At 38.8% G+C, this 12,079-nt stretch overlaps 1 protein-coding gene across 3 annotated transcripts in view; it reads left to right on the plus strand.

Moving 5' to 3' along the window:
- SGCD (sarcoglycan delta) overlaps positions 1 to 11,719 on the plus strand; it is a 375,983-nt gene extending 364,264 nt beyond the window's left edge. For all 3 annotated transcript variants that reach the window (XM_053377106.1, XM_053377104.1, XM_053377105.1), the window contains 2 exons: positions 9,064 to 9,187; positions 11,127 to 11,719. In XM_053377106.1, coding sequence (XP_053233081.1) covers positions 9,064 to 9,187; positions 11,127 to 11,300 — 298 coding nt within the window. In that variant the 3' untranslated portion in view covers positions 11,301 to 11,719. The remainder of the gene's footprint in view (positions 1 to 9,063; positions 9,188 to 11,126) is intronic.
- The last annotated feature ends 360 nt before the right edge of the window (positions 11,720 to 12,079 follow it).

The raw sequence follows: 12,079 nt of genomic DNA on the forward strand, positions 1-12,079 counted from the left end.
AAAGTTTTAAGTTCGGAGCTGCAAAAACCCCTCTTTCTCTTAGATCCGTGAGGAGTTTGAATTTAATTCTTGCCCTTTTCCCTTGCCATATAAATTTAGCTAAGGTTTTTTGCCAATTCTTAAAGCATGCCGTACCTCTAATTACCGGGATGTTCTGGAATAAAAACAATAGTCTCGGAAGAATACTCATCTTAATCGCGGCCATCCTTCCTGTCCAGGATAGTTTTAACCTATTCCAAATATCTAGGTCTTTCTTAATTTCTCTCCAGACCTTAGTGTAGTTATCTTCTACTAGATTTATGTTTTTCGGGGAGATCCATATTCCCAGGTATTTTACCCTTTTCGCCACTTTGATACCTGTTTTTAACTCTAGCTGGTTTTTTACATCTTCGGCCAAATTCTTTGTTAAAATTTTACTTTTTATTTAAACCCAGACAGTTTACCGAATTCCTCTAATAACTCTAGGGCGTTACTGGCGCTTTCTATTGGGTACTCTAATGACAGTACCAAATCATTGGCGTAAGCCTTTAATTTGTATTCTTTTTCTCCAATTCTTATACCTCTTATTTTTGATGTTTTCCTTATTTTGTTTGCAATTATTTCCAAAACCATGATGAATAGAAGGGGAGACAGCGGGCACCCCTGTCTCGTGCCTTTCGCAATTGTAAAGGAATTGGTAAGATTGTTGTTAATAATCAGTTTAGCCCTTTGGCTTGAATATATTGCTTTTATACCTTCCAAAAATGGTCCTTCTATTCCTACTGTTTTCATGCATTGTAGTAAAAACCGCCAAGAAACATTATCGAAAGCCTTTTCGGCATCGATAAAAATTAGCGCCGTAGGGATGTCGATCCTGAGATCTAGGTACTCAATAATGTTTAGTATATGCCGTACGTTATCTTTTAATTGCCTGTTAGGGAGGAATCCCGCTTGATCTTTATGAATAGATTTTGTTAAGTATTTCCTGAGTCTGTTCACCAAAATATCTGCGAAGATTTTGTAATCACTATTAAGCATTAAGTGATAGTGCTTAATGCTTGACACAACACTCACTGCAAAGCAGCACACATGAATAGCAGCATCTTGTTCTTTATGTAATTCATCTGGTGATAATGGTACCTGTAATTATTTTTTGAGGGCTAACAATGGTCACAAATGGTGCTGGACTCATAATTGGGTCACAAATTCTGAGCATCACCTGGGAATACTTGAAAAAATGGTTCTAAAGTGATTTGCATTTCTTTGTACATGAGCATTCTTGTGGTTCCACTTCAGAATTTGTCTCTCAATTGATGCCAACAATATAAATATAAAAGATCTACAAAAAACATACAAATAATTACAAAAAAGAAGCATAGCCCCACAATCTAGCTGCAGCTTTTTGAGCCAGTTGAAGTTTCTGAACACTTTTCAAAGACAGCCCCATGTATGCTTACGCAGAAATAAGTCACATTGCGTTCAGCCAGACCTATTTCATAACAATTGTATTTTAAGATTGCAGCCTAAATGCCACGATAACCTTTGAGCTTGAGCAAGTGGAAACTGCATATACAAAATCCCCTGAATTCATAGAAAATGTATCACTTGAAATGTATGTATTCGACATCTTGTTTGTTTTCTTTAACATATATTGTTAGTGTCATTTCCCCCATCTGAAAATGACAGACAACTGAAAGCGGTATTCATTTCTGATCCAAAGAGCACCCATTTTACTCCTAAGGAGTTGTTGCTGTCAGCTACAGAAAAGGTTTAGTGAAGTGTGAAAACTGACATTAAGTAAATAAGCACTCATTTTCCTGGTGATGCTGTGGGCGGGGGGGGGAGGAATCCATGAGGGCTCAAACAAAATGTTTGGGCAGTTGAAATATTGAATGTTTCTTGTTAATTAAAACAGGAGCAACATGCCCAAGTAAATAAATTAAGTCTTCATTAACCAACTTAATTGAATCATTACCAATTGACTCTGCACAAATGAATAAGCCACAGGTGTAGTACCATGTCAGGAGGTCTTCAAACTATTCTTCAAAAATTGCCATCAGGTTATAGAAGCTTTATTATGCTAAGAAAGTTTTTCAAATTGAGCTAGTGTGATCTGAGTTCAAATGTTTAATAGGATGTCACACAGGGACATACAGATAGATCTGTATTATAGTACATGTATGGTTCCACATTTAAATGTACTGTAAAGTTCACTGGGTGACCTTGTACAGTCACTGCCTCTCAGTCTAACCTACCTCACATCTTTATTGTGGGTATTGAATGAGGAGCAGGAAAACCATGTATAACACCTTGAGCCCCTTGGAGAAAAAGGTAGGATATACATGCAATAAATAAATATGAGTCAGTATAGTAGCCAGAAAGCTTGGCGAGAAACCCATATTCAAAGATTTAGTTGCATACTAATACTGGACAAGTCACACGTTCCTATTATCAATTTCATAATTGATTAAAAAAATTATGAACAGGGGAAAACGAAGCTTGCAAAAAAAAAAACTGCAATCATTTGAATTGGTAGCACAATATAAATGTAAAGGTAAAGCGACCCCTGACCATTAGATCCAGTCGCAGTCGACTCTGGGGTTGAGGCGCTCATCTCGCTTTACTGGCCGAGGGAGCCAGTGTACAGCTTCCGGGTCATGTGGCCTGTATGACTAAGCAGCTTCTGGCGAACCAGAGCAGCGCAGAGAAACGCCGTTTACCTTCCCACCACAGCGGTACCTATTTATCTACTTGCACTTTGACGTGCTTTCGAACTGCTAGGTGGGCAGGAGCAGGGACCAAGCAACGGGAGCTCACCCCATTGCAGGGATTCGAACTGCCAACTTTCTGAATGGCAAGCTCTAGGCTCTGTGGTTTAACCCACAGCGCCACCTGTATTTGACTAGGCGTTTACTGTGCACATCCCTAAAGCAGCAGTGTTGGTTTGCACAGTGGCATTTTGCCTATTCCAGCCTCACTGCCATATTCTCATTGGTAAAAGACAGGATTGTAGAACTGGCATAGTATCTTGTTCATCTTTAGATCATCTTAGTTTTCATCCTATATATGTGTATTCAGGCCTAAGCAACTGCCCAGAAGCTTCTTTTTGGTAATTATTGTCTTTTGTATTCATTTTCACTGTACTTTTAAGTATCATGCTATTATGTGTTATGCAGGAATTGGATAGAGGAATTAGTACAGAGCACTGTGTCTTTCCTTTTATTTTCCTATCTTAGCATACTGAAAAATCAATCTCTGGAAACTTCCTTGCAGTGAGCTGACATGTTGTTGTTGTTGTTAATGATTTAATTTATTACATGGCCTTCACCAGTAAGGATATTCTAGCCTTCTCCAACCTGATGCCCTCCAGATTTTTGGATGACGTACTGTAATCCCATTGGCCATACTGGATGGGCTGATGGGAGTTGGGAGTTCCAAACACCTGGAAGGCGCCAGATTCAACCTGCTCAGATCTGTTTTAGATAGATCCGGTTCTTCCCTAGAACTTTATAATGGTCTGCTTCTGCTCAATAGCCATACGTGGCACTTTCCATTGTTCCAGAGAGAAAGGCTCATTTCCTTCGTCCTCTCTCACTATCCCTAGATTAGCAAAACAGCCACTATTTGTGTATCTTCAAACATGTATGTGATTTTTCATTTGTTATGATCTCTTTTCTGGGCTCCAGCAACATAAGGAAAGTTTTGAAATGCAGACTAGGAAATGCCTTCTTGTTCAAAATCATTGACAGCCAGTTGGGAGTTCCACTGGTCTCCTTCTGTTGTACTGATGAGGAGTTTAACCAGCCACTGATGCTGTTTTTGCAAGCCAGCCCCCTCTCTTGTACTTCAAGAGAGTTGTACAGTACATAGTTTCAAACCCTGGATCACAATAACTTGGTTCAGAATTCAGCTGCACCCAAGCTGAGTTAGCAGCGTCATTGTTGGAAACTGCCTAGTGATTAAGACTGTCAAACAGAAGAACATGTCAAACTAAAACACAGGCTAATACCAAGATAATAATGCATCTTTGTTTATATCCGTAATTAATGCTGTTGAAGAAAGTATGGCAAAAAGCTTGTGTAAGCAAGGTTTATCTCTGTTGAATGAGATTAGCATTGTATGTCACCGTTTAAACAGTAATTGGTGCATTTCATTAGAACATAATTGAAAATGAGATTGATGCTTGTGCCATGCAATAAATAATCATGATAAATATTTTATTGTGAGCCATGATATTCAAGGTATGTTTACAAAGCACTTGGTTGTGTTTGTATTTTTATAGAATTCCATATGTATTATGAGCTGCAGTGATTAAGAAAGAGTCTCCTGAATGACTAATTTCTTTCTTTTTACATACTTGGCTCTGAGACAAGCTCACTCTGCTTTAAGTATGCCTGAGGTCAGGCTTGATATCCACCTCCTCCCTAACACTTTTGCAGAATAATTTGTCCCCCACGAAGATGGCGGGGAGGGTTTTTGTCGACCTTCAGGGCAAAGGCAAATTCTAAGAACTCCTGGGTAAGGATGAGCTTACCATTCATGATAAGATTTCTTTCAGTGTGGTGTAGTGGTTAAGAGCAGTAGCCTCGTAATCTGGTGAACCGGGTTCGCTTCCCCGCTCCTCCACATGCAGCTGCTGGGTGACCTTGGGCTAGTCACACTTCTCTGAAGTCTCTCAGCCTCACTCACTTCACTGTGGGGGAGGAAGCAAAAGGAGATTGTTAGCTGCTTTGAGACTCTTCAAGGGGAGTGAAAGTCAGGATATCAAATCCAAAAAACCAACAACTTTGAAACTGCTTCAGGTAGTAGGAAGCTGACCTCAATACCCAGTGACATTCCCTTCCAATGTGACACTGAATGTCCCTATGGAAGTACTGTAGAATGGCATGGCATCATCTCAGGAACATTCAGGGGGAAAGAGTGAATATGGCTCCTTTCTTTCCCTCCCCCCCCCCCAAAACACCAAGAATGTTTGTGGGAACAATGTTTCATCCTTATGTGTGGTAAGCACTGTTAAGGTATGTCGCATTGTTGGTTCTTCCTCTTACGTGTAGGAGATTGATCCTTCCATTTCTGTGACTTTTTAAAGCATATGATGTGTGCGATGTATGAATGCATACAACACTGAAAATGCAAAGCAAACTAGAGTTGCTGCTTAAAAACAGGCATGATGGGCAATTTATTCCTAACCTTTTGTTCTACAGTTCCTAAGACCACTACACTTCTGGATTTTGTTTTTGTAGCCTTTGAAAGGATGCAGTGGAGCTGAACATCACTGAACTATTTCAGAATCAGAGATGGCTTTTGGCAGTTCTCACCATGAGACCTTGGATTGATGATTGTTTATCATATTTGCTAGTTGCTTTTCTTACAAGACAACTCAAAATGACTTTCATTAAAACCAATTAAAAACAACAATAAAAAACCAAAAGACTAAAAATTGTGATCCCACAGTTCTATCTGCCATCATGGCTCAGGGTTGGTTGAGCCAACAGACCCAACCCCTGGATGCAAGAATTGACTGAAGCATCAACTATGCAGTATCTCTGCATCTCAAACCAAAAACCTTTCCAGTCAGAATATGTATTTCTGATTACAGACATGTTATCTCACTCCATGGTAATCAAACAGTGAGGTCCAAATATCAGAATGAAAATGTATTTATGACTATAACATCTTCAAGCCAAAGGCATGTTGGTTAATTAACTTTTGATCAATAGGCAAAATTGTTGCATCTTCCTTTGAATGGGACTGGAGGAGATAATTGGTTCTTTGGAAGATGACACATAAATATCAGAATCACATAGGCATGTCAGTCTGGATAGGAAGCCCATTGATTTTAACAAAACAAAGCTCACATTCCCAGCCTAAGATAGTAGTTAGTTGTCTGCAAATTGATTTGGCTGTAGGACTGTTTGACGTAGTTATTTACTAATTAAGGTGCGACATAGTTGATGATGTGGCTAATTTTCTGCCCAACGTGAAATATTATAGTGCCATTAGAAATAATTAAACACAGAAGAAATAATAACCCAGAGTTGCTGCAATGCATAGTTCAAGTTCAATGCAAAGTCTGCCTGGATTTATAGATGATAGAGATAGATAGATGATAGATAGATAGATAGATAGATAGATAGATAGATAGATAGATGATAGATAGATAAACAGACAGACAGACAGACAATAATATTCCTATAGGCATAAGCTGATGAGCAGTTTAGATTAAAGAATGCTCTTTATGGAATAAAGGAGATTTGAAATAGAAAGCTCCATGAATAGCAATACATATGGTCATATCCAATGTTCGTATCAAAGTGCACCCATGGAATTAATAGACATGAATAACTTGTCAATTAATTCCAATAGGTCTTCTCTAACTTATTCAGGTACAGCCCATCATCTACTATAGTTCATTAAGAACATTAGACATTTGAGAGGTTAATGGTCTCTCTTTCAAAGTATACGCCAATATTTAATTTTTAAAATGCTATCTCACTTTTAAATATGGATTTCCAAAAAACATTGAAACAATAAACAAAAACAGAATCCCTAAAAAATAGCATAGAACAGCAACTCTAAAGCTGGTTGAAGGCCTGGCTAAATAAAAAAATAAGTCTTAGTCTGGCATCTAAAACCTATAAAGCTAAATGCCCCCATGAGTATCCCAGGAAAGAGAATTAAACAGTTAGGGTACCATCACTGAAAAGTTCCTTTCACCAATTGCCACCGGTTTGGTTTTATATAGTGATGGGGCCCAGAGAAGGGCCTTTGAAGCAGATCTTAACACATAGCATAGCATATAGAAGGCAGCAGCCCTGAATCTCAGACTGCATAGGAGTGAATACAGCACTTTGAATTCTACTCATAAGCAAATGGAAAGCCAGTGAAGCAGAGCTGCTTTAAAACCGGGAAAAGGAATTGCCATTCCTTTCCTGTTACCAAGTCTCTTCACCTCACTGTGTAAAATAGATTCTTGCCAGCAACAAGTTGTCTGGATATGCCTAGTTTGATAGGAGCCTGCCTGCCTTTTATCTGATATACTGATATCTGGTCCATCTAGTTCTGTACTTACCTGCACTGACTGGCATTGGTGCATCTGGGATTTTAGACAGGAGTCTTTCCCGCAGTATATTGAGGTACCACGGCTTCAAGTAGGGACTTTCTGCAGGCAGATAATTTGCTCTGCCAGTTGATTATAGCCATTCCTCAATGCAGCTTGCCTTGCCAATGCCACCCTGCCATGGAATCAATAAGTGCTTATGAGTGCTTATGTCTGCAGGGTTGGGCCTCACCATTGTCCATAGTGAACTGAGACTCACCTGAACACACCCAGTATTCCTCTATGTTTGCAAATTGCAAAAGAAGATCAGCAGAAGTAGGGGAGCTAGTCTCTCATCAAGGAACCCCTGGTAAAGTTTTCAAATAACCCATGATTCCCCGCCCCAAAAAGGAAAATGATAATAATACTGGACAATATTTTATGGTTGTTGTGCAATAATGTTTGATAGTTGACATATAATGGCATTTTATAAGATTTGATAGATCACATGCAGTGGGAATTACTAGTATTTAAGAGTCAGTAGGTTATAAGATTTCATATTAGAAGCCCATTTAAAAAAGAAAAAAAAGAAAAAAAAGAAAAATCAAGATATATCAGTATGTCTAACATAGCTGAACTTTCAGCTAAGAATTAATTTCACACTGAAAATATGAGTTCAAATTTTGCTTCAAAATCTGTCCTTAAATTTAAAAATGGGCAAAATTTAAAAGTTTGGGATGTGTTGGATATTTGAAAATATTTATTTCCTATCTACTTAGGAAAGCAAAGGAAGCACCATAGTCTGTGCTGCTGGAGGCAGATGTAATGCAGAAAATATGATCTTTGCTGTCCTCGTTTTGGAGTGATTAATGAGGTTGTGTATGATGCAGGAAATGAAAACTAGAAATCTGGATAAGTAATGACTGCTCCAACAGAATGAATTCCTCTGAAACTACAGAACATACTGATATGCTGACCTCCAATAAATTACACTGCAAGTTTTCAAACAAGCTAGGAAAAATAAAGTTTTGCTTTTTTGTTGATGACTACTTCTGCAGAGCTTCAGTGATAATCTGAAGGCACTTCCTAAGGAGGTACATGGTTGCCACTGGCTGTTTTGATTTAAGACTGCAATGTCCTAAACATGAATTTTAAAGATTCTGGGAAGTTAAGCAGAGCTTTTTGCACTGCTGTTAAGACTAGTCATGAAACAGTAAGACAGGCAGATAAACAATGAATATGCTTTGATATTTGTTTGGTGGATCAGGATCCACAGTTGGGTTGTACACCAACCCAATTTAGATCACCCAGTAGCATCACTGCAATTTTCCCTTTCATTTTTCTAAGAAAAGGAAAAATAGAGGAGAAGAAAGACATAGAGGTTAAGAGAGTAGGGGAAAGAAAATGGTGAATTATAGAAAAATGCAGTATATATATGTAGTATAAAGGACGGAGGTTAGAGCTAAAAAAAAAATGGGGTTCTAGTCTGAAACTACTACTCTAGTCTGGGTTTGTTGTTTGCTGTTTGTTTTTCTATTTGCATTTTGGATAAAAGATAAAATGCTAGGTGTAATAAAAAAGGAGAATTTCCTGGATGCCAAGATCTAGTTTGGGGCATGAACTCTTTGGTGTGAGAACTCCAGCAGAGATTTAAAATCACAAAATATGCAGCATAGTGTGGAAATATAAACTGTTAGACCTTTAAAATACCCCCTTCTAAACTGATACAAACTGGTGTTCAGGATGCCACATGCCTTCTTACAGAACAGTAACATGAATGAAATGTAGTCTGATACAAACCTAACACTAGATCATGTTAATGTGACAGACGTGCACTCTATAAAGATAGGACTTAGTCACAGATTCGTTGTTAGAGATGTGTGAAATGCAACATCAAAATGTGGTTTAGTGGGCATGCTCTTTAGCATCTTAGCATCAGGTCGTAATGGAGCCTATTAAATTCAAGGAATACATATAGTTCTCTATTACAAACAAGTTTCCAGGAGAAATAAAGGAAGTAATATGAACCCTTCTTGATGTTTCAGACTTGAGTCACCAACACGCTTTCTGGTGATGGAGGCTCCCAAGGGAGTTGAAATCAATGCAGAAGCTGGCAACTTGGAAGCTACATGTAGGACAGAGCTCAAGCTGGAATCCAAAGATGGAGAGGTAGGTAGAACGCTAGGTAAATCTCCGAGTGAATAATCTGGGCCTTCCATGAGGGGCTTTTATTTTTAATTATTGTTGTACAGTGTGCAGTATCTTCAGGTAGTTTGTAGGTTTAAAAAATGGGATGACGGTGTTCACTTAAGCAATTCTATTTAGCACTGCAGCTAAAAAGAAGTGGTAGGCTTAGCATGTGTGTTAGAGCTCCTTGTAGGAATGATGGAACTCATTGTATGCAGACTACATTCCTTCTATACAGAATGGCGAGGTGATTCATTAGTTTTAAAGTGCTGGGATAATAGCATTGGTTGTGTGAAACAGATTTATGCAGCTGTAAAAATGTGCAGTACTACTAAATTCTCTTCTTCCTTGTCACTTTAAAGTGAGATTTACTTGACTAGCATAATTAAATCTTATATCATGCATTTTTCCAATGAGGAGCACTTAACTCACCTGTATTGATTTGTAAAGCTGAGCATCACTTTCCTATTTGAAGGAAAGGAATATGTCAGAACAAACCTTTCCGCTGTTGAAGATGCTTAAAGAGTCTGGGATTATAGCTCAACCGTTGTCCCCAAAGTATCTCAGAGTATTGTTCATTAAGGGACTTATTTGTAAATCCGCTATTTAAGAACTTTAGAGTAGCTGCAATATAATGTGAAATGAACATTATTTTAAATTTTTGTTTTCTTGTTCTGCAAAAGGTAGAATGCTTGATTCCCACTTTACAGCTCAGAGATAACTTTCAGTTACCTAAAACAACACATGTGGCTCTTGATGCTTAATTTGAAAAATGAAACTTATTAAAGATTCTTCCTTCTACTCTGGATGCCATTCATTCTATTTCCAAATATGTGGGAGGTGGCTGTAAATATTCAGGGGTGAGTGGAGATATGGGGGCAGTCTACAAATAATCACTCAGCCAAAAAGCAAAAAGAGGTACCAAAAGTAGCTCAGTTCTCCAGTTCCGGGAAGCTTAACTTCCATACTAATTTCTGATTTTTTTTAATGTTTCTAAAATTTAACATGAATATAGTAAGTATGCTCTACAGCTGTCCTTTTAGTGTGCTGGCATTTTAGTGTGCTGGCATTTTATTAATTATCCAGTGGGACGCGGGTGGAGCTGTGGTCTAAACCACTGAGCCTCTTGGGCTTGCTGATCAGAAGGTCAGCAGTTCAAAACCCCGCGACGGGGTGAGCTCCCGTTGCTCTGTCCCAGCTCCTGCCAACCTAGCAGTTTGAAAGCATGCCAGTGCAAGTAGATAAATAGGTACCACTTCGGCGGGAAGGTAAACAGCATTTCTGTGCGCTCTGGCACTCGTCAAGGTCCTCCGTGCACCAGTAGCGGTTTAGTCATGCTGGCCACATGACCCAGAAAACTGTAGACAAACACCGGCTCCCTCGGCCTGAAAGCAAGATCAGCACCGCAACCCCATAGTTGCCTTTGACTGGACTTAAACATCCAGGGGTCCTTTACCTTTACCCAATTATCCAGCAAACACAACAAAATGCAAGAGGTGCACAAAACTTAAACTAGCTCTGGGAAATAATTTGTTGTGTCTGGTAAATGTGAATCCTATATCCTATCCACTATTCCTGCATTCATTGGAATAGAGAATGATGCAGCACTTTACTCATTTGCCAGACAGTAGAAAGGGGAACAGTAAGCTCTGCCTGTATCTACACATGAATTGGTGAATGCAAGATTTATACGGAGCACGAATAGTGAGTGGCAGACCAGTACTATATGTAACTTTTACATAGCATCCAGATATACAAGATTATACTATAGATCTAGCTGACTTTATTCGTGTAAAAAATAAGCAGATGTGTGTATGTGTGTGTTATAGAGCGAAGTTCAGTCAATTCCCACTGAACGTTTTAAATCGAAGGGCCGACAAATCCATTTCAATGCTAATTTATTTTCTCTCTTCCTCTGCAGATAACGTTGGAGGCTGCAAATATCAAACTACCTAGATTGCCTCTGGGATCCTTCTCCTCTACTGGATCCAGGCAAAAAATCTACGAGCTTTGTGTGTGTCCCAACGGGAGGTTATTCCTGTCTCAAGCAGGAAGTAGTTCCACCTGCCAGATAAAGACAAGTGTCTGCCTTTGAGAGAGACTGTTTGTGACAGGCATAGCTGGCAGCACAAAGGCCTTTTTTGGCCTCCCAGATAGCAGCTGCCAACTATTTTTACTAGAACACAGAAAGCCTATCAAAGACTTTTGTGTGCGTGTGCGTGTGTGTGCGTGTGAATATATAAATATATAGATATATATAGATATAAATAAATATATATATATATCCTTTGTGTAAAATGAAGTTTCAGTACAAGAAATTCCAGGGTGACCCTCTTTGTGTAGCATTTATTGCTCCCACATCAAAATTTGAAAATGTGCAAATTGGATCCAGATCGTTCCAGGAGTATTCAAATTGTGTCATAGCAAGCCTCTATCAGTCAAGAAAATGCTTTCAAGCCTTTCCAAATTTAGTTGTACCTTACACATGACATTTTACCTGCATGGAAATAGGGGGGGGGGAAATATGTCATATAACAAGACTGCACCCATGTTTGATCTGCCACATGTACAGATACTTGGCTCTGCAATTATGGCATTCTATTGTGTCTATGAAAACTAGACTGGTATGTGATCTTCACACATGATGATGTACACAAGGTTCCTATGTCTTTTCTAATTCATGTACACTTGTGTAGGTACAATGTCATGTGTGAAATAACCCTAAGATAAAGACACCCCCCACCCGAAAAAAGGCAGCTCAGCTTGTACCATTCCTTCTCAACTTAGGCCTGAAAGTAGAAACACCAAGGGCAAGGAAACAAACAAAAAATGTTCATAAGAATTATCAATCAGTTTAATACCCAGGAGGAACTG

Source organism: Podarcis raffonei, chromosome 2, assembly GCF_027172205.1.
Source record: "Podarcis raffonei isolate rPodRaf1 chromosome 2, rPodRaf1.pri, whole genome shotgun sequence".
In the NCBI taxonomy this organism is placed as follows: Eukaryota; Metazoa; Chordata; class Lepidosauria; order Squamata; family Lacertidae; genus Podarcis; species Podarcis raffonei.